The sequence below is a fragment of the Phocoena phocoena genome, chromosome 19 (genome assembly GCF_963924675.1).
Source record: "Phocoena phocoena chromosome 19, mPhoPho1.1, whole genome shotgun sequence".
NCBI classification, from domain to species: domain Eukaryota; kingdom Metazoa; phylum Chordata; class Mammalia; order Artiodactyla; family Phocoenidae; genus Phocoena; species Phocoena phocoena.
In genome coordinates, this window is record NC_089237.1 from 25,003,406 (window position 1) to 25,026,301 (window position 22,896).

A 22,896-nucleotide genomic window follows, 5' to 3' on the forward strand; every position below is an offset into this window, starting at 1 on the left:
TGATCTTTTTAATGTGTTCTTGGATTCTTTTTGCTAGTATTTTATTGAAGATTTTTACATCTATGCTGATCAGTGATATTGGTCTGTAATTTTCTTTTTTTGTGATATCTTTGTCTGGTTTCGGTATCAGGGTGATGGTGGCCTCATAGAAAGAGTTTGGGAGTGTTCCTCACTCTGCAAATTTTTGGAAGAGTTTGAGAAGGATAGGTGTTAACTCTTCTCTAAATATTTGATAAAATTCGCCTGTGAAGCCATCTGGTCCTGGGCTTTTGTTTGTTGGAAGATTTTTTTTTTTAACATCTTTATTGGAGTATAATTGCTTTACAATGGTGTGTTAGTTTCTGCTTTATAACAGTGAATCAGTTATACATCTACATATATTCCCATATCTCTTCCCTCTTGCGTCTCCCTCCCTCCCGCCTCCCTATCCCACCCCTCTAGGTGGTCACAAAGCACCGAGCTGATCTCCCTGTGCTATGCGGCTGCTTCCCACTAGCTATCTGTTTTACGTTTGGTAGTGTATATATGTCCATGCCACTCTCTCACTTTGTCACAGCTTACCATTCCCCCTCCCCATATCCTCAAGTCCATTCTCTAGTAGGTCTGTGTCTTTATTCCCGTCTTACCCCTAGGTTCTTCATGACATTTTTTTTTCTTGTTGGAAGATTTTTTTTTTTAATAAATTTATTTATTAATTTTGGCTGTGTTGGATCTTCGTTTCTGTGCGAGGGCCTTCTCTAGTTGCGGCGAGCAGGAGCCACTCTTCATCGCGGTGCGCGGGCCTCTCACTGTCGCGGCCTTCTCTTGTTGCAGAGCACAAGCTCCAGACGCGCAGGCTCAGCAGTTGTGGCTCACGGGCCTTGTTGCTCCGTGGCATGTGGGATCTTCCCAGACCAGGGCTCGAACCCATGTTCCCTGCATTGGCAGGCAGATTCTCAACCACTGCGCCACCAGGGAAGCCCTTGTTGGAAGATTTTTAATTACAGTTTCAAATTCATTACCTGTGACTGCTCTTTTTATATTTTCTAATTTTTCCTGGTTCAGTCTTGGAGAGTTGTACCTTTCCAAGAATTTCTCCTGCTCCCAATGCAGGGGGCCTGGGTTTGACCCCTGGTCAGGGAACTAGTTCCCGCATGCTGCAACTAAGAGACCGCATGCCACAACTAAAGATCCCACGTGCCACAACTAAAGATCCCCTGTGCCACAACTAAAGATCCTGCATGCCGCAACGAAGATCCCACATGCCACAACTAAGACCTGGCACAGCTACATAAATAAATTAATAAATTTAAACAAACAAACAAACAAAAAGAAAGAAAGAAAGTAAAAAGACAACCCACAGAATGGGGGAAGATATTTGTAAATCGTATATCTAATAAGAGACTTCTATATACACATAATGGAAAATTATTCAGCCTTAAGAAGGAATGAAATTATGATACATGCTACAAAATGGATGCACTCTAAAAACACGCTAGGTGAAACAGGTCAAACATAAAAGGGCAAATATTATATGATTCCATTTATATGAGGTTCCTAGGATAGTCAAATTCATTCAGACAGAAATAGAATGGTAGTTTCCAGGGGGTAGGAGAAGGAGGAAACGAGTTATTGTTTCATGGCTATGGAGCTTCAATTTGGGATGATGAAAAAGTTCTGGAGATGGAGGGTGGTGAGGTTGCATAACAATGTGAATGTACTTAATACCACTTAATTGTACACTTAAAAATTGTTAATACAGGGGATTTCCCTGGCAGTCCAGTGGTTAAGACTTCACCTTCCAATGCAGGGGGTGCGGGTTCAATCCCTGGCTGGTGACCTAAGATCCCACATGCCTCAGGGCCAAAAAGCAAAACATAAAACAGAAGCAATATCGTAACAAACTCAATAAAGACTTTAAAAATGGTTCACATTAAAAATCTTTAAAAAAAAACTGTTAAAACGGCAAAATTTTTTACATATATTTTACCACAATAAAAAAAAATTTAAGGAGAAAAAACTTGGTGGCAACTATATAAAGTGAAATTTTCACAGAAGAAAAAATCAAGTTAGCCTATTTAAAACAAATGCAGGGACTTCCCTGGCGGTCCAGTAGTTAAGACTCTGAGCTTCCAATGCAGGGGGCGCAGGTTCGATCTCTGGTCGGGGAACTAAGATCCCATGGGCCGTACGGCACGGCCGGAAAAAAAAAGCCAAACTTGACAGCACAGTCCTTTACTTTCTGATTCCTGATTAGCTATTCAACCTCAGTTCTTGTCACTCATCTATGTAAATACACAGAAGAATGTGTGTATTTTTTAAAGAACATATGGATAACTAGTATTTACTACTTAAATATATCAAAAAAATATTATGTTTTGTAGTTCTCTGAATACATCACACACTTTCAAACCTCCCATACTTTGACTCAGTGACACATAACGCAGTTAAATGCCACCCTGTCTCTGTGAAGTGTCCCGCAAGTTGACTTAGGCTTTTAGCATCTTGTACATACAGTACTTGCTAAGCAGAGCAACAGATGAGTGAGTAATTTCTGTCAAATGTTTCCCAAATCAAATCACAGCAAACAAGTACAAGTAGACTATTTTCACAGTAGAACCAAAGACAAACACTAGTCTTTTTAAAGTTACTTTTCTGGTTTTACAAAAGCCTATTTATTTGATTCCACAATTCTGTGCAACCTGTTTAACTTTTTTAAAGTTATTTGTTTTTGAATAGGCAGCAGTTACCAAAAAATGAGGCAAGGGCAACAAAGTAACTGAAAGAAAATTTAAATTGAGTATCTGATAATTAAAATTAGAAAGTTTGGGCCTCCCTGGTGGCGCAGTGGTTGAGAGTCCGCCTGCCGATGCAGGGGACGCGGGTTCGTGCCCCGGTCCGGGAAGATCCCACATGCCGCGGAGTGGCTGGGCCCGTGAGCCATGGCCGCTGAGCCTGCGCATCCGGAGCCTGTGCTCCACAACGGGAGAGGCCACAACAGTAAGAGGCCCGCAAACCGCAAAAAAAAAAAAAAAAAAAAAAAATTAGAAAGTTTATTTATACCATATTAGCCTAGAAGATGCTTTTAATCAATATAGATCTCAATGCCTAAGAAATAAATGTTTACTATTCTTCAGAATAAACTTGTCTTCAAAAATATCAATGTTGTTTTACTAACCATTTTATTTGTTACTATAGGGTACTATTGCTGTATCCTAATTAGAAATGTCTATCAAAAGTTCTAAGTAAAAATTAAGTTTTGAAAAAAAAAAAAAAAAAAAAAAAAAAAAATTAAGTTTTGGCACTTAACTGCCATTTCTGTGGCAAGTTTATTCAGATAGAAGAAATTATTTCTCAACCAGTAACTTAGAAATAAATATTTGTGGCTAAAATAAATTAAAAAACAATCAGAGCCTTCTATCATGTGAGGACACAGTGAGAATACCACCAGGAAGTGGGTCCTCATCAGATACCAAATCTGCCAGCACAATGACCTTGGACTTCCCAGCTTCCAGAACAGTTGGAAATAAATATTTGTTGTTAAAGCCACTTAAACTATGGTATTTTTGTGATAGCAGCCTGAGCAGACAAAGAGAAAACAGATGTGGTTGACACCACTTGTTCTCCCCTCTTTTTCTCTTGAAAGCAGACTTGATGTCCAGAGTTCTGAAAACTACTTTTTTAACCATGAAGTATATTACAAGAGGTCTCAGAGTCTTGGCCTGGACTTTGATGCCAGCACTCCCTATCTCCAAATTTCTTGCTGTGAGGGAAAAAAAAAAAATCAGAGAGGGAATTTCCTGGCAATCCAGTGGTTAGGACTCTGTGCTTCTACTGCAGGGGGCATGGGTTCGATCCCTGGTTGGGGAAGTAAGATCCTACAAGCCACACAGCACAGCCAAAAGGAAAAAAAGACAACCAGAGAATCATGGTGCTAACACGACTTTTAAGATCACCTAGGCCAACCTTTGCTAATGCAGAAGTAATCTCTACAATACTCTGACAATAGTTCCAATGATCTTAATATTTCAATTTTTAAAATGCCTAAATATTTCTAGACTATCTACTATGTAGGACAATGTAGGTAAAGTGTCTGTAATAACTATACTCAGGAGAAGTCACTTTTTCTGTATACGCCTAAGTCAAAGGACTTATTGAAGAACTTCCTGGAACTTTTTGGAAGTTTTATTTAGCATAACTTGGCTCCAACAGTAAGGACAATAACTTGAATGCGCAAAAGAGAATTTTAAACAGCTAGGCTTTGCAATTCGACCTTTAGCATACTTATCTATCCACCATCCAACCAACCAACAAATATCTAATACCTACTGCATCCCAGTAGTTTAGTGGGGGAATTAAAGCAATAGGTTAGTTAGGTAAAACACTGAAAGTACTATGAGAGGAGAAGGACAGTATGCTGTGGGAAGACATAAAATGGGTACAATCCAAACTTGGGTGTCATAAAAGGCATTCCTGAATTGAAACTTGAAAGATGAATAACGGTAGCCAGGTAATAGAAGAGAAAGAGAGTACCAAGCAAAGAGGCAGCTTTTAAGAACGCCTGGAGAGAATGCCTTTTGCATAACCAACTCAAGGTATTCAGTATGGCTCTAAAAGGAAAAGATTAGACTGGTAAAATAAGGAGCGGCCAGATTACAAGGCCCTGTACATTAAAAACTTTAGTCATTTCAAGAACTTTAGACATAGCCACTAAAGGCTTTTAAGTGTGGAAATGATCTGCCATTTTGGAGAAATCCAGGTACAGTGTGGTGGACAGTTTATAGGTTGGCAATACGGGAAGCAGAAAGATCAGTTATAGGACAGTTTCAGTTGTACGATCATTTATTCAGAAATTTTCAATGGGACTTCGCTGGTGGCACAGTAGTTAGGAATCCACCTGCCAGTGCAGGGGACACAGGTCCAAGCCCTGGTCTGGGAGGATCCCACATGCCGTGGAGCAACTAAGCCCATGGGCCACAACTACTGAGCCTGCACACTAGAGCCTGCAAGCCACAACTACTGAGCCCGAGTGCCACAACTACTGAAGCCCGAGTGCCTAGAGCCCATGCTCCGCAACGAGAAGCCAGCGCAATGAGAAGCCCACGCATCACAATGAAGACTAGCCCCTGCTCGCCGCAGCTAGAGGAAGCTTGCGCATAGGAACGAAGACCCAATGCAGCCAAAAATAAATAAATTAATTTTTTAAAAAAAAGAAAGAAAGAAATTTTCAATGGTTACTTCTTATGTGCCAGACCTGGTATTCAGTGTAAATGAAAGAAGTTCCAGCTCTTCAGAGTAGTAAAAATAGATTTGAAAAAAAGTAAAGAGATTCCAGATACATTTAAAAGTTGAAAACAAAAGAAGGCAGCAACGGGGATGAAGGAGAGAGAACAGTTAAGAATGGTGACCTGGTATCTGGCTAGGTATATAGTGGTATCCCTCATGAAGACTGGGAACAGCGGATGAGAAAGCCTGGAAGTTAAATTCAGTTTTGGACATGTCGGGAGACATTCATGTCCAATAAACAACAGTAATATGGATCTGAAACCCCAGGGAGAGATCTAGCCTTAACAGGCTGTTCTCAATAGCCTGTCAGCTCCGTGAAGGAAGAATCTTGTCTGTTTTACTCACCACTGTATCCCCAACAGATACAGTACCAGACATACAGATGGCACTCAATAAATATCTGTTAAATGAATGAATGAGATACACATTTTGAAATACTCAACAAATGGTAAATTGAACTGATCAGAATGGATAACATGAGCTACGCAGCGTGCAGAGTGGGAATTTACGGGGATCTTAGAAAGAGCACCAAGGAACACCAAAGCTAATGTGACTAAGAAGAATCCACAGAGTGGTCAGATAAGTAAGAGGAAAATCAAGAGATTTCAAAGTCAGAGAACCAAAATATAATGTTTCTTAAAGAAAGAGTGAGCCAGAGAGTCAAATGTTGCTGAGAAGTCAAGTATGAGAACGTGTAAGACAGAAAATAGAAGAAATGCATTTATAAGAGTTATTCACTTTTGTGAATTTTCTTACTTGGTTTTGTTTTTATTTTTTTATTTTTTGGCTGCGCCATGCGGCTTGCAGGATTTTAGTTCCCCGACCATGTATTGAAACTGTGCCTCAGCAGTGAAAGCACATAGTTCTAACTACTGGATCACCTTGGAATTCCCATCACTTTTGTGAATTTTTAAGAATATGAGTAGGCTGGGACTTCCCTGGTGGCACAGTGGTTAAGAATCTGCCTGCCAATGCAGGGGACACCAGTTTGATCCCTCGTCCAGGAAGATCCCACATGCCGCAGAGCAACTAACCCTGTGCACCACAACTACTGAGCCTGCGCTCTAGAGCCCGCAAGCCACAACTACTGAGCCCACGCACCGAAACTACTGAGCCCACGCACTGCAACTACGGAAGCCCGCATGCTCTATGGCCTGTGTACTGCAACTACCAAGCCTGCATGCTGCAGCTACTAAAGCCCGTGTGCCTAGAGCCTGTGCTCCACAACAAGAGAAGCCACCACAATGAGAAGCCCACGCACTGCTACGAAGAGTAGCCCCCGTTCGCCGCAACTAGAGAAAGCCCACATGCAGCAACAAAGACCCAACGCAGTCAAAAATAATTAAAAAAAGAATTACCCACAAAAAATGAGATTAAAAAAAAAAGAATCTGCCCACCAATGCAGGAGGCACAGGTTCAATCCCTGGTCTGGGAAGATCCCACACGCCGCAGAGCAACTAAGCCCACACGCCATAACTACTGAGCTTGCGCTCTAGAGCCCGCAAGCCACAACTACTGAAGCCTGCGTGCCTAGAGCCTGTGCTCTGCAGCAAGAGAAGCCACCGCAATGAGAAGCCCATGCACCACAACAAAGAGTAGTTCCTGCTCGCCGCAACTAGAGAAAGCCTGCATGCAGCAACGAAGACCCAATGCAGCCAAAAGTAAATAAATAACTAATAAAATAAAAATAAAAATGAACAAAAAAGAATATGAGTAGGAGAAATTCTATTATACCTAAAGTTTCATATCTAAATAATTACTCTTCATATCTAAATAATGAGATGAATTATTTCCTGCATGGACAGCTTCCCTTTTATAAACTTGCTTGTTCCAACTAAAGTGCCTGCCTAGGGCTTCCCTGGTGGCGCAGTGGTTGAGAGTCCGCCTGCCGATGCAGGGGACGTGGGTTCGTGCCCCGGTCCGGGAAGATCCCACATGCCGCGGAGCGGCTGGGCCCATGAGCCATGGCCGCTGAGCCTGCGCGTCTGGAGCCTGTGCTCCACAACGGGAGAGGCCACAACAGTGAGAGGCCCGCGTACTGCAAAAAAATAAATAAATAAAGTGCCTGCCTCTTTACTCTGTATCACCTCACCTTTTTTATTTCCCGTGTAACACCTATTACAATCTGTAATTAACTGGCTTGTTTATTCTTTATTACAATATAAACTCCAAGAAAGCAAGGGCTACCTTACTTGTCTGATCTGTTTGTGGCCACATTCTCAGAGTCTAGAACAGTGCCTGGCTCAATATATATTTGTTCTTTCTGATTATTCATGTCTCCTGTTTATCTACCTATGGGAATGGGATAGGAAAGAGCTAGAAGATCATGGAGTTTCTGCCCAGCCATTAAAAAAATACCTGCAGGAAAAGCAAGTGAAAATACATTTTAAAGGACAATAACAGAATTCAGAATCACAAAAATCCTAGACCCATCCCCTGTGGAGAATCCAATCAACAGGACCTCAAATTACAAGGAAAAACTTCTTCTCAGGCTCTATAAATCCTAGTGGAGCAGGTAAGCAGTCAGAAACAAGGTAAAAAAAGTTACTAGAGAAAACATTAAATGTAGGGTAGTTTCTCAATTTCTGCATCTCTAAATTTCAAAGGGGAAAAATAATCCATGGTATTTTTATACTATAATCTTAAATAAAAATTTTTAACCAATTTTGTTTTATAAATCTCAGATTTAAATTTCTTACAGAAAAGTAGCTAAACCGCAATCGTTTCTTCCTTCCAGATGAGTGACATTAGTTCACTATAAAAATATTAACTTACCTCTATAACTGACATGTACTCTGTTCCTAAACATTAATTCAAATGGAATATTAGATATTAAAAAATGTTCTCCTATGTAAATAAAATTGTGGTTATATGGTACAATGCTTTCATTTTTAGGATAATTACTTTAAGTACTGAAGGGTGATGTGTCATAACATCTGCAATTTACTTTGAAATGGTTCAACAATTTTAAAATATGCGTATGTATATATATATTTTGTCATATGTATCTGGTGTGTAGGTAGATAAATAAAAGAACTACTGAACCCAGGTAACAAATATATAGATAATAAACAAACTTTTCATTTTTTTGTATTTTTGAAAATTTTCCTAATAAAAAGCTGGGGGTGGTTTACTGAAAAAGTTTACTGACCTCAAAAATAAAAGGGGGGGAATTCCCTGGTGGCGCAGTGGTTAAGAATCCACCTGCCAATGCAAGGGACATGGGTTTGTTTGTTTTGTTGTTGTTTTTTTTTTTTTTTTTTTTTGCGGTACGCGGGCCTCTCACTGTTGTGGTCTCTCCCGTTGCGGAGCACAGGCTCCGGACGTGCAGGCTCAGCGGCCATGGCTCACGGGCACAGCCACTCTGCGGCATGTGGGATCTTCCCGGACCGGGACACGAACCTGTGTCCCCTGCATCGGCAGGCGGACTCCCAACCACTGCGCCACCAGGGAAGCCCCGGGACATGGGTTTGATCCCCCATCCAGGAAGATCCCACATGCCACGGAGCAACTAAGCCCGTACGCCACAACTACTGAGCCTGCACTCTAGAGCCCACGAGCCACAACTACTGAGCCCATGCACCACAACTAGTGTAGTACATGCACCACAACTACTGAGCCCACACGCTGCAACTACTGAGGCCTGCCCACTCTAGGGCCAGTGTGCCGCAACTACTGAGCCCGTGAGCGACAACTACTGAGCCCACGTGCTTAGAGCCCGTGCTCCACAACAAGAGAAGCCACCACAATGAGAAGCCCATGCACCGCAACGAAGAGTAGCCCCTGCTCGCCACAACTAGAGAAAGCCTGCATGCAGCAACAAAGAACCAACGCAGCCACAAAATAAATAATAATAATAAAATAAAGTATGTAGCAGAGTACATGATACAGAGCAGGTACTCAAAAATGTTAATTCACCACCTTCCTCTTAAAAAATAAAAATGGTATTTTTAAAGTTCCCAATAATAATTCTAAATCCTCAACTTAGAAACTTCTCTACTATATAAGCACGTAAATTCCCATGGCTCAGTTCAAACGTATTCAGCAGAACTATGCCAAACTACTAGACATGAAAATTCTTTTTTTTCCCCTTAAAATGTACTGTTTATTATTTTTTCTTTTATTTTTTATTGGAGTACAGTTGATTGAAAATGTGCTAGTTTCTGCTGTACAGCAAAGTGAATCAGTTGTACATATACATATATCCACTTTTTTAGATTCTTTTCTCATATAGGTCATTAGAGAGTATTTCCTGTGCTATACAGTAAGTCCTTATTAGTTATCTATTTTATATATAGTAGTGTGTATATGCCAATCCCAATCTCCCAATTTATCACTCCCCCCATTTCCCCCCCGGTAACCATAAGTTTGTTTTCTACATCTGTGACTCTATTTCTGTTTTGTACATAAGTTCATTTATACCATTTTTTAGATTCCATATTTAAGCAATATCATATATTTGTCTTTCTCTGTCTGACTTACTTCACTTAGTATGATAATCTCTAGATCCATCCATGTTGCTGCAAATGGCATTATTTCATTCTTTTTCTAGGCTAATATTCCACTAAATATATGTACCATATATTCTCTGCCCATCCCTTTGTTGATGTACATTTAGGTTGCTTCCCTGTCTTGGCTATGGTAAACAGTGCTGCAATGAATGTGGGGGTGCATGTATCCTTTCAGATTATGGTTTTATCCAGATATATGCCCAGGAGTGGGATTGCTAGATCATATGGTAGTTTTATTTTTAGTTTTTTAAGGAACCTCCACACTGTTCTCCATTGTGGTTGTACCAATTTATATTCCCACCAACAGTGTAGGAAGGTACCCTTTTCTCCACACCCTCTCCAGCATTTACTGTTTGTAGATTTTTGATGAAGGCCATTCTGACTGCTGTGAGGTGTTACCTCACTGTAGTTTTGATTTGCACTTCTCTGATAATTAGTGATGTTGACTATCTTTTCATGTGTTTTTTGGCCATCTGTACGTATTCTTTGGAGAACTGTCTATTTAGATCTGCATTTTTTGACTGTGTCATAGCAACCCTTGTTGGTCACTTTGTTTTCAAGTATTTTCTCACATTCTGTGGGTTGCCTTTTCGTTTTGTTTATGGTTTCTTTTGCTGCGCAGAAGCTTTTAAGTTTAATTAGGTCCCAGTTGTTTTTGTTTTTATTTTCATTACTCAAGGAGGTGGATCAAAAAAGATATTGCTGTGATTTATGATCAAGAGTGTTCTGCCTATGTTTTCTTCTAAGAGTTTTATACTGTCCAGCCTTACATTTAGGTCTTTGATCCATTTCAAGTTTATTTTTGTGTATGGTGTTAGAGTGTTCTAATTTCATATTTTTATGTGTAGCTTTCTAGTTTTCCCAGCACCATTTATTGAAGAGACTGCCTTTTCTCCATTGTATGTTCTTGCCTCTTTTGTCATAGATTAATTGACCATAGGTGCATGGCATTTATTTCTAGGCTTTCTATCCTGTTCCATTGATTTATTTTTCATTTTTGTGCCAGTACCATACTGTTTTGATTACTGTAGCTTTGTAGTACAGTCCAAAGTCAGGGACCCTGATTCCTCCAGCTCCACTTTTCTTTCTCAGAATTGCTTTGGCTATTCTGGGTCTTTTTTGTTTCCATATAAATTTTAGAATTTTTTGTTCTAGTTCTGTGAAAAATGCCATTGGTAATTTGATAGGGATTGCATTGAATCTGAAGATTACCTTGGGAAATATAGTCCTTCTGACAATACTGATTCTTCCAACCCAAGAACACGGTATATCCTTCTATCTGTTTGTGTCATCTCTGATTTCTTTCATCAGTGCCTTATAGTTTTCAGAGTAGAGGTCTTTTGTCTCCTTAGGTAGGGTTATTCCTAGGTATTATATTCTTTTTTTTTTTTTACTTGATATAGGCAGTTTTATTTTAGATTACATGGGCTTCTATTAGAAGTGTAAACCAACTGAGTTATCACCATACTACCCCTTAAGGAAACCCTGGGATTTACTGTCCTGATGTCTAGTCTGATGTTACTACACCCTACCCTGCAAGGCAGTGGAGGGGGCGGTGGGATGTCTCCACAGGTCTGGTAGGCAAGAGTCTCCCTGCCCAAAACCTGGTCCTTGGGTCTGTGGTTTTGAAGGGATGATCCTATCAGCACACTTAACAAGAGGGATGAATCAAAATACTGCTACTTTAGAAATTCAGACATGTGATTAAGCATTTAGGCTTTAATGACTAAAGCAGCTACTTGAGAAACCATAGCTTCCTGATGCCTGGACCCATTTTTATCCATACTTTATTTTTCCCTATTCCCATCACATCTGTAGTTACCAAAACCTGTCATTCTTTTTTTTTTTTTTTTTTTTTTTTTTTTTTTTTTTGCGGTATGCGGGCCTCTCACTGTTGTGGCCTCTCCCGTTGCGGAGCACAGGCTCTGGACGCGCAGGCTCAGCGGCCATGGCTCACGGGCCCAGCCGCTCCACGGCATGTGGGATCTTCCTGGACCGGGGCACGAACCCATGTCCCCTGCATCGGCAGGCGGACTCTCAACCACTGCGCCACCAGGGAAGCCCTGTCATTCTTTTTGATGTGATGGTAAATAGGATTGTTTCCCAATCTTAGAGGGAATGATTTCAGCTTTTCACAGTGCAGAATGATGTTAGCTGTGGGTTTGTCATACACAGCCTTTATTATGTTGAAGTAAGTTCCCTCTATTTCCACTTTCGGGAGAGCTTTTATCATGGTTGTTGGGTTTTATCAAAAGCTTTTTTTGCATCAATTAAGATGATCATATGCTTTTTATTCTTCACTTTGTTAATCTGGTATATCACACTGATTGATTTGTGGATATTGAACAATCCTTGCATCCCTGGCATCAATCTCACTTGATCATGGTGGATGATCCTTTTAATGTACTGTTGAATTCGGTTTGCTAGTATTTTGTTGAGGATTTCTGCATCTATGTTCATCAGTGACATTGGCCTGTAATTTTTCTGTGTGTGTGATATCTTCTATGGTTTTGGTATCAGGCTGATGGTGGCCTCACAGAATGAGCTTGGGAGTATTACTTCCTCTGCAATTTTCTGGAAGAGTTTCAGAAGGGTAGGTGTTAACTCTTCCCTAAATGATTGCTGGAATTCCCCTGTGAAGCCATCTGGTCCTGGACTTTTGTTTGTTGGAAGTCTTTTAACCACTGTTTTCAATTTCAGTACTTATGCATGGTCTGTTGACATTTTCTATTTCTTCCAAGTTCAGTCTTGGAAGGTTGTGCTTTTCTAAGAATTTGTCCATTTCTTCTAGGTTGTCCATTTTATTGGCATGGTAGTTGCTTTTTGTAGTCTCTTATGATGCCTTGTATTTCCTTTGTGTCAGTTTTAACTGCTCCTTTTTCATTTCTAATTTTATTGATTTGAGCCCTGCCCCCTTTTTTTCTTGATGAGTCTGGCTAAAGGTTTACCAATTTTGTTTATCTTCTCAAAGAACCAGCTTTTAGTTTCACTGACCTTTGCTATTGTTTTCTTTGTCTCTGTTTCATTTATTTCTGTTCTAATCTTTATGATTTATTTCCTTCTACTAACTTTGGGTTCTGTTTGTTCCTATTTCTCTAGTTGCTTTAGGTGTAAGGTTAGGTTGTTTGAGATTTTTCTTGTTTCCTCAGATAAGATTGTACTGCTATAAACTTCCCTCTTAGAACAGCTTTTGCTGCATCCCAGAGGTTTTGGACCATCCTGTTTTCATTATCATTTGTCTGTAGGTATTTTTTTCTTATTTCCTCTTTGATTTCTTCAGTGATCCACTGGTTGCTTAGTAACATTGCTTAGCCTCCATGTGTTATGTGTTTTTAAGTTTTTTTCCTGTAATTGATTTTCTTTCTTCTTTTCTCTTGGCCATGTCGTGCGGCATGTGGGATCGTAGTTTCCCCGACCAGGGATGGAACCCGCACCCCCTGCATTGGAAATGCAGACTCTTAACCACTGGACCACCAGGGAAGTCTCTCCTGTAACTGATTTCTAATCTCGTAGCATGTGGTCAGAAAAGATGTTTGATATAATTGCAATTTTCTTAAATTTACCGAGGCTTGATTTGTGGCCCAAAATGTGATCTATCCTGGAGAACATTCTGTATGCACTTGAGGAGAAAGTGTATTCGGCTGCTAAGTGCATCTGGTCTAATGTGTCATTTAAGGTCTGTGTTTCCTTATTGATTTTCTGTCTGGATGATCTGTCCATTGATGAGACTGAGGTATTAAAGTCCCCCCCTATTATTGTGTTTCTGTCGATTTCTCCTTTTATTGCTGTTAGCATTTGACTTATGTACTGAGGTGCTCCTATGTTGGGTGCATATATATTTACAATTGTTATATCTTCTTCTTAGATTGATCCTTTGATTATTATGAAGTGTCCTTCTATGTCTCTTGTAACATTCTTTATTTTGAAGTCTATTTTGTCTCATATGAGTACTGCTACTCCAGCTTTCTTTTGATTTCCATTTGCATGGAATATCTTTTTCCATTCCTCACTTTCAGTCTGTATGTAGACACCAGAATTCTTAAGTGAATTCCACAGACTTGTATTGAAGCTAATAACAAAATATCACTGGCCAAAACTTCAAAGTGTATAGAATTTACACACATATATTTCTTTTATATATATATATTTATTTATTTATTTATTTTTTACTGCATTGGGTCTTCGTTGCCGTGTGCAGGCTTTCTCTAGTTGCAGCGAGCAGGGGCTATTCTTCGTTGCAGTGCACGGGCTTCTCATTGTGGTGGCTTCTCTCGTTGCAGAGTGCCGGCTCTAGGCGTGCAGGCTTCAGTAGTTGTGGCTCGTGGGCTCTAAAGCACATGCTCAGCAGTTGTGGTACACAGGCTTAGTTGTTCCACGGCATGTGAGATCTCCCCGGACCAAAGATCGAACCCGTGTCCCCTGCACTGACAGGCGGATTCTTAACCACTGCGCCACCAGGGAAGCCCTACACAAATATATTTCTAAATGTCAGCTTTTTTTTTTTTTTTTTTGCAGTACGCAGGCCTCTCACTGTTGTGGCCTCTGCCATTGCGGAGCACAGGCTCCGGACACGCAGGCTCAGCGGCCATGGCTCATCGGCCCAGCCGCTCTGCAGCATGTGGTATCTTCCCGGACCAGGGCACAAACCTGTGTCCCCTGCATCGGCAGGCAGACTCTCAACCACTGCCCCACCAGGGAAGCCCTAAATGTCAGCTTTTTGAATAAACACATTGCATACATTTTTAAACTGGGTCTATGCTGATATTTCTTACCTCAACCTAGTAATTTACTTAGGTAACATCTATATTCATTATGAGTGCTGAGCAGGGCAAAAAAAAAAAAAAAAAAAAAAAAAAAGGTGTTTTTAAAATAACTCAACCATTGGTCAAGGGAACAAAAGAACAGGTATTTGGCTACAGTCTAATACTAGCTCTCCTGGGAACCAAAAGGTTCCAAGTGATTTAAGTATGCAGTGCGTAGTTAAAGGTAAGCTAAGGAGTCCAAGAAACTTACGCACCAAACATAGGCACCGAATTGGATCAGTGACCTATGTCTTATACCACAGTAATCTAGTGAGTAGTTCTTACTCTACTAATCCATCTTGGTACCTTACCCATTTTGATAGTCTCTTTTGTGATTTTAAATAAGTAAAATATGAATGTCACCATCCCAAGGACACATAATGTATCTCAGTTAGATACTTAAATTCAGAAATCTCTAAAGGTAAAGGGTAAGATCTGTCTTAATAGCTAAACAACGGTTAACTGATTACCATTTCACAAGGTAACACACACCGCCTCCCACCAATGTACACACATTCCCCTAGAGAACAAATACACTCTTCATTTCAGAAAGTGCCTGGAAGTAGGGATTGACTAGACGCAAGGACATATCTACTCTGACTAGGGGCAGTGTCAAGCTTATTTCAAATAGTTCTGCAAGAAAAAACAATGGTATTTTTTAAAATATGAAAATATGTATTGTAAGTGTGTTTTAAAATGTACTCATTTTATATACAAAATAATTTGGGCATACAGCGATCAATGAAGCACTAAGGTGTATTTTGAGCATTCTACAACTTAGAAATTAAGAGGTAACATAACATTCTGAAAAGCTGCTGACCCTTGCTCTAACTGAACCAAGAGAGAAATGAAGTCAGTACCTCAGTCAACCTTTGGACCAAAAATCTTTAATTCCCTGAAGATACCACAAGATACTGGTTTCAAGCAAAATAATATGGTGGCAAATATATAAAGTGAAATTTTCACAGAAGAAAAAATCAAGTTAGCCTATTTAAAACAAATGCAGGGACTTCCCTGGGGTCCAGTGGGTAAGACTCCACGCTCCCAATGAAAGGGGTCACGGTTCGATTCCTGGTCAGGAAACTAGACCCCACATGCATGCTGCAACTATGAGCCTGCATGCCGCAACTAAAAAAGATCCTGCATGCTGCAACTAAAGATCCCACAGGCCGCAATGAATATCCATGTGCCGCAACAAAGACCTGGCACGGCCTAAATAAATGTTTAAAAAAAAAAACACTGAACAGGTGCCACAGAGAGACTTCACTTTTTAAAAGTGTTTGAAAACTTTATGTCTAATGTTAACAACTAATGGACCTACTAACAGATCATCTGTGCATATAAACAAACTACTTTTCCCCTACTGCTCCACTTAGTTTCCTGAACAGGGATGGAACCCATGACCCCTGCAGTGGAAGCTCAGACTTGTAACCACTGGACCACCAGGGAATCCCCATAATCTACTTAATAGCGAATTAAATTTCTTTTGACACTAGAGTAATAGAATTAAGGCTAAAAATCTGAATAAACATCATAATTACCAATTTAAATAACTGTGCTAAAGACACAAAATAAACTTAACGTTGAAGCAAATAGGGAATTTCCACTTTTAGCATCCTAAGTCCTCAATAGCCACCATCAACAAATATAAGCTAAAGTATTCAAAAGTACTCTTCACTCCTGTCTTGATAAAAATAAATCATAAAACTAAATTGAGAAGACTTCAAATATTCCTTTTTAAGTGTTTATTAAAGAAGTGAACTTTCACTGTAAATTATTTTGCAAACAAATCAAAATTAATTTCCTTAACGTTTGATTAAAATATTTTTATGAATCAGTGAGAACTATAACATCAATTTTAAGAAATCAATACCAATGCCTGCTTTCCTGCCCACAAATCTTATCACTCACTCCCATGTTCATAGACTTCCAAAGAAAACAACCTGATTAAAGTCTTAATATAAAACATCCATTTTGTTACATCTTTAAGTGGTGATTCATTGGGGAAAAGTTAATTAGAATATTCTCAGTAATATCTCTCATCTCTGCACTTAATCACCCCAGTCTTTTTCAGACAAAAAGCCACAGAAAAGCAGTCATAAAATCACATAATCACAATATCTTCTTCCCAGCAAAGATATTCTCTCTTCATATATGCTTCTACCACTCACGGAAGATAAAGAGGGTACATCTTCATTTTTATGTGCAATCTCCCTCTACCCAATCATGCTAAATAAACTCTCACTTTGAAACTAAATTCCCTATGTATAACTGAATCACTTTGCTGTACATCTGAAACTAACACGACCTTGTAAATTCTTTTTTTTTAATTACTCAAAACAAATCATGTCTATTTTAAAAGAATCAGAACTTACACAAACAAAAACATAAAGGGGCTTCCCTGGTGGTGCAGTGGTTGGGAGTCCGCCTGCCGATGCAGGGGACATGGGCTCGTGCCCCGGTCCGGGAAGATCCCACATGCCGCGGAGTGGCTGGGCCCGTGAGCCATGGCTGCTGAGCCTGTGCGTCCGGAGCCTGTGCTCCACGACGGGAGAGGCCACAACAGTGAGAGGCCCGCGTACCACAAAAAACAAACAAACAAAAATAAAGAACATAAAAAACACTAATATATTCTTCCCCAAGAATAACATCTTTCTCCAGATTTTTTTTTTTGTCTGCACCACTCAGCTTGTGGGATTAGTTCCCCAACCAGGTGTTGAATCCGGGCTCCAGCAGTGAAAGCACTGAGTCCTAACCACTGGACTGCCAAGGAATTCCCTCTCCAGATCTTTTTTAAATTACTGATTTACAGGTAAATTGTTCATAGATTCACAAGGCTTACTCTGGCTAGAGTAGACAGGAAAAGTCTAGCAGAAGAAGTGAAATTTAAGCTGAGCCAAAAGTGAGGAGCTAGCCAGGGTGAAGCTCTGAGGGAAAAGCACTCTAGGCCAAGGAAACAGCATGGGCAAAGGCATCAGACAGGACTTGGTTAAAGAATGGAAAAAATATACATGGCTGGAGCAGGGAGCCCAAAGGGGAGAATGGTGAGAGCTATAAAATGAGAGATTTCTTGATTAGCATTTGAAGCTGGTTACAAATCTATCTAAAATCAGCCCTCCTTCAGATTGTTTTTTATAGACTCAAAACCATCAGGCTAACTCCACACAACAAATTCAAATAAGCAATTAAAAAGACAGAAGGGTGCTTCCCTGGTGGCGCAATGGTTGAGAGTCTGCCTGCCGATGCAGGACACATGGGTTCGTGCCCCGGTCCGGGAAGATCCCACATGCCGCGGAGCGGCTGGGCCCGTGAGGCCTGGGCGTCCGGAGCCTGTGCTCTGCAATGGGAGAGGCCACAACAGTGAGAGGCCCATACGACCAAAAGAGAAAAAAAAGACAGAAGGTATTCAAATTAAGTAGTACCATTATAATAAAGATTAACTTCCTGATTCCTTGTTGAGAATTCCTGCAAGCAAGAGATTAAAGCACTTCACACCTCCTAAAACGTCCTCATTATTTACACATTCTCCTAAACTTCCACAAAGGTGCTCAGAATTTACTTAACTCTCTCAGGTGATGGTCAATTTCCATACTTTCAAATATTCTTGCTGTAAATACCCTGAGGCATTTTTGCTGTAATACCAGACTTTATAGAAATAGTCTTTGTATTAAAGGCCACAAACACTCAAAGAAAATTAAACAAAGAATCATTTCTGCATATTGGCCTAAGAGAGACTGAATTTCTGAGTACTTGGGTAAAACCTGATTTATGATCTTACATGAAAACTGATAACAAGATGGTTTTACATTTGTGGTCTGGAAGTTGGCTCATTTAGCATTACATCAATGTTCTGTATTCTCAGATCATGGCCCTTTGCCCAAAGGTTTCATTATAGAAAATTTATAGACATATTTGAAAAAGCACAAATTACAAAGAAAGTCATTGGATAATCTATGTCTTAAAAGTCATTTACTTAAGAAATCAATATACAATCCAGAGTCTAGCAGCTTAGTTTTATTTTCTGATTCTGCAACCTGTGGCAGATGGTTTTCTGGGCATGTGCGACCCTGGCATTTTGCCTCTGTTTACATGGACTGACAGGAGTTTAAGGCTGAAAGGAGTAGTTTTTTTTATCTGCAGTAACAGGTCATGCTGGGCCTGTTCCTCACCTGTGTGTATATTCGGTTAATTCCACAGTCTTTCCATTTACATCCACACAATGGCAAGGACCTGTCTGAGCATGAAGACATGGCAAGTCATCTCAGGAGTAGTACATAACCTCCGTTCCATAAACAGTTCTGTAAACAGCTAACAAACCAGTGGAAATTTTGATTCCATCCTTAGATTTTCTTTTTCAACCCTTCCTTCCCTATATACTTGGAAATACTCTTGAAATAAAGTCAGTTTTGTTTGGCAAATTCAATAGCATTCCTTTGAGACAAATGGATCACAAAATCAGAACTAAAAATCATCATACAGTCAAGCTTAAGAAAAAAAAAAAAAAACCAGAGACTTCCCTGGTGGCACAGTGGTTAAGAATCCACCTGCCAATGCAGGGGACACGGGTCTGATCCCTGGTCCAGGAAGATCCCACATGCCATGGAACAAATAAACTCATGTGCCACAACTACTAAGCCTGTGCTCTAGAGCCCGCAAGCCACAACTACTGAGCCCGTGCACCACAACTACTGAAGCCTGCACACCTAGAGCCCTGCTCTACAGCGAGAAGCCACCGCAATGATAAGCCCACGCACCGCAACAAAGACTAGCCCCCACTTGCTGCAACTAGAGAAAGGCCGCGCACGCAGCAACAAAGACCAAACGCAGCCCTAAATAAATAAATTTATTTTTAAAAAGAAAGAAAAAAAAGAACTATTTGACCTGGTACAAAGGTATAAGTGACAAAAAGTTTAAATGGTGGTACTACTTAGTCTTAGGAAATGAGCTTCACATCCTTAAAACTTTTCAAGTATTGGGGCTTCCCTGGTGGCGTGGTGGTTAAGAATCTGCCTGCCAATTCAGGGGACACGGGTTCGAGTCCTGGTCGGGGAAGATCCCACATGCCGCAGAGCAACTAAGCCTGTGTGCCACAACTAGTGAGCCCGCGCACCACAACTAGTGAGCCTGCACTTTAGAACCCGCGAGCCACAACTAGTGAGCCTGCGCACCACAACTAGTGAGCCTGCACTTTAGAACCCGCGAGCCACAACTACTGAGCCTGCGTACCACAACTACTGAAGCCTGCGCACCTAGAGCCGGTGCCCCGCAACAAAAGAAGCCACCGCAATGAGAGCCCCGCACACCACAACAAAGAGTACCCCCCACTCACCACAACTAGGGAAAGCCCTTGTGAAGCAACGAACACCCAGCACAGCCAAAAATAAATAAATAAATTTATTAATTTTTAAAAAGAAAAAACTTTTCAAGTATTTTTGAAATACAACATGTCGTTCCTTCAATAATTAGTTATTTAGCTTCCTTCAATCACCATATATTTAACCAGGTTTGCTAGATGCTCAAGAAACAAAGATGAATAGGACACTTCACCTGTATTAGATAAGTTCCACAGAAATAATGCCTACACATCCTGAAAGCTAAAATCCTCTACTGTCTCAAGAAGTCAAAGACCTATCACTTGCACTCCAGAGCTGCAAAAGGTTCACTCAAGGTTAGGGCACCAAGGTCACACTGCTGAGGCACTAAAGTTAAAAGCTGGCCAAGAGCACCTGTAAACCGTAGTCTTTGAAAAGGCTTGCCAACTGTCACCCACACCTCCTCAACCTGCCCCTCACCCCGTTCCCGTCCTCTTTATAAATAAACAAAGGGTTTTTAAAGGGAACTGTCCAAGGTTACCACCTGACAAGGAAGAAAGCTTTGATGTGGGATACCAATAAAATAAAACTGCATACTCTCCATATTTACAGAGTATTGTTATACAACACCTAACTGTTGACAAAGTGTCAACCAAGGCACTTAAAACATAAAATAAAACCTCTTTCTCAATAGGGTTAAAACGTCAAGAAGAAACTGGCCCAAAGAGGGAGATCTCTAACTTCCCAAATCAGCAACCCCCAGGAAAGGTGCTGGAACCAGCGGAAGTTACATATCCAGGGCAGTAGTGTTTAAATGCGCCCGCACCCCCCCCCCCCCCGGCCCGTGGTAAAAGTTTGAACCGCCATCTGACTATCCCACGGTGGTCGGAAACTTCCCTAAACTACAAGAGGCAAGCAGACACCCTAAAATCTCCGCTCTCAGCCAATCCCAGGTGCCCTCAGGCCAGGCTGTGGCTTCCTCCCCGGGCCTTGCTTCCCCCATCACACTCTCTTCTCCTGGACACTCACTAGCCTGCCTGGGCGTCCAACGCCGGCCGGGGGTCCCGGGACCTCGCGGCCGCCGGGCTCGGTTCGGCTGGCCTCGGCCTCAGGCCTGCCTCCTGGAGGCCAGCGCGCCTCCCATCCTGAGACGGACCTCGACCCCCGCCCCCCGGCCCGCCCTCGGGCCCGGCCCTCGCACTCCCAGCCGGCCGGCCCTCACCTCCTCGGCGTGCTTGCGCAGCGCCTTCTCTCGCTCGTACTGGGTGATGAGCTGCTCGTTGTCGTCCCGCAGCAGCTCCAGCTCCACCTGGTGCTCCTGGTCCTGCGCGAACACCGAGTCCAGGTTCTCCAGCACGGCCACCACCAGTGGCATCAGCTCCTTGACCACCTCCTCGTCGTAGCGCCCGATGAGTCGCTCGAACTCGCGGTAGATGGAGCCGGCCAGGCCGGACACCCGCTCCGACATCACGGCCCCGGAGCCGCCGGGCTCCTCCTGGTACACCACACCGTCCTCCAGCTCCATGGTGGCGGGCGGCCGGCCCGGGGCGTCGCCGGCTGAGGGGACGACAAGGGCCCGCACGGGACGGGCCGCTGGGGCTAGGGCTGCGGCTGGGCCCTGCTGGGTGGGGGCCCGGGACGGAGGAGGGGAGGGGTGAAGCGAGCGCACTCAGCCCTACCGCCGCTGCACCAACTGCCGGGACGGCTAAGCCGCGCGCGCCACACGTCACCCGCGGGGCGGGATCCGAGCCGCGTCGGCCCGTAGGGCGGGGCCCCGCGGGAGGCCAGGCGCGGCCGGGGGCGGGACCAATGCGTCACCCTTCGCCGGCGGAGGCGGCGTGGCGTCAACACTCGGCGCCGCGAGGTCGTTGCGTAAGCCAATAGGAAAGACTGCGAGAGGAGGGTGGTGAGAAGTGCCCGCCCAGGGCGCGATTTGTAGGGCGAATCCCAGTGGAAAGGGAGGGGTTCTGGAAGAGTGACTAGCAGCCCAGAATAGCCAAAATTTTATTACTTTTTACAGCTCACAAAGGGCTTTCACATTTGTTCCTCACGACAAGGATGTTTGGTGCGGTAGACGTTTGGCCTTCGTTTCACAGACAAGGAAACTAGGCCCGGAGAAGTTATGGTTCACTCAAGGTCATGCAGCGAGAGCGGGAAGGAGGCTGATCAGGGACTCAAACCAATTCTGATTGAGAATTCCGTACTCAGAGAAGCGGAAAACAGATGGGAAGGGAAAGCAACCTTAACTGGGACAAGGTTTGCCTCAGTGATAAGGTGGTCTTGAATAGGATAGAATTATTTTGGGGTTAAAAACAGTATGGATAGCCTTAAACAGAGGCCGTGCAAAGCATTCTGTAGAAGGGTAAAACGAACGCCACACCTTGTGCTTTGGCAAACACGGGTTTTTCTGCTTCCTCTGGCCAACTTGGGAGAGTGGCATTTCCTGGCTCCAGCAACCCTCCTTTCCTCTAATCTTGAAGCAGGGCAGGCTGATGGGGGGTTGGGGAGCAGAGGAGGAAAGAGGTGGAGTCACTGGGGTGAGTAAGTCGGATAGTACGTGAGGTCTCAGCCGCCTGGGAGAGAATCACGTGTGGGGAATGACAACACCCAAACCTCAGGCGGGCTGAGTCAAGGATCACTTCCTGTTGTTCTCTTCTAGCTGATACCGAGGGGGGCCCTCTGGGGCTCCTGGGCACAAAAGCCTTTCTGTGTCCCCCATTTCTTTGATTACAGGAAACAGGCTTCATTTAGCCTCCAAGATCTTCCCTGAGTTCCAATGGGTAGTTTCAAAAAGCTGTTAGTTAGGGAAAGGAAGGGGATTCATCAATACAAGGGAGAAACAGTCAAGAGAAACAGTAGTGGAGCCTTGGGGCAAGGTCCTGGTTACCCATCAAGGGATACACACAACAATATCTGTGAGCTGTTTTGCAGATACTGAAACCTCCTCCAGGTGGGAGAAGTTAACGATGGTATGTTGCCCAAAAGCATTTAGACCCCAAACCAGTT

General features: G+C 42.4%; 1 protein-coding gene across 3 annotated transcripts in view; it reads right to left on the bottom strand.

The window, feature by feature from the left end:
* Window positions 1–21,415, bottom strand: part of SPAG9 (sperm associated antigen 9) — a 133,677-nt gene extending 112,262 nt beyond the window's left edge. For all 3 annotated transcript variants that reach the window (XM_065897310.1, XM_065897309.1, XM_065897308.1), the window contains exon 1: window positions 21,113–21,415. In XM_065897310.1, the coding sequence (XP_065753382.1) occupies window positions 21,113–21,415 (303 nt within the window). The remainder of the gene's footprint in view (window positions 1–21,112) is intronic.
* Between the last annotated feature and the right edge of the window lie 1,481 nt (window positions 21,416–22,896).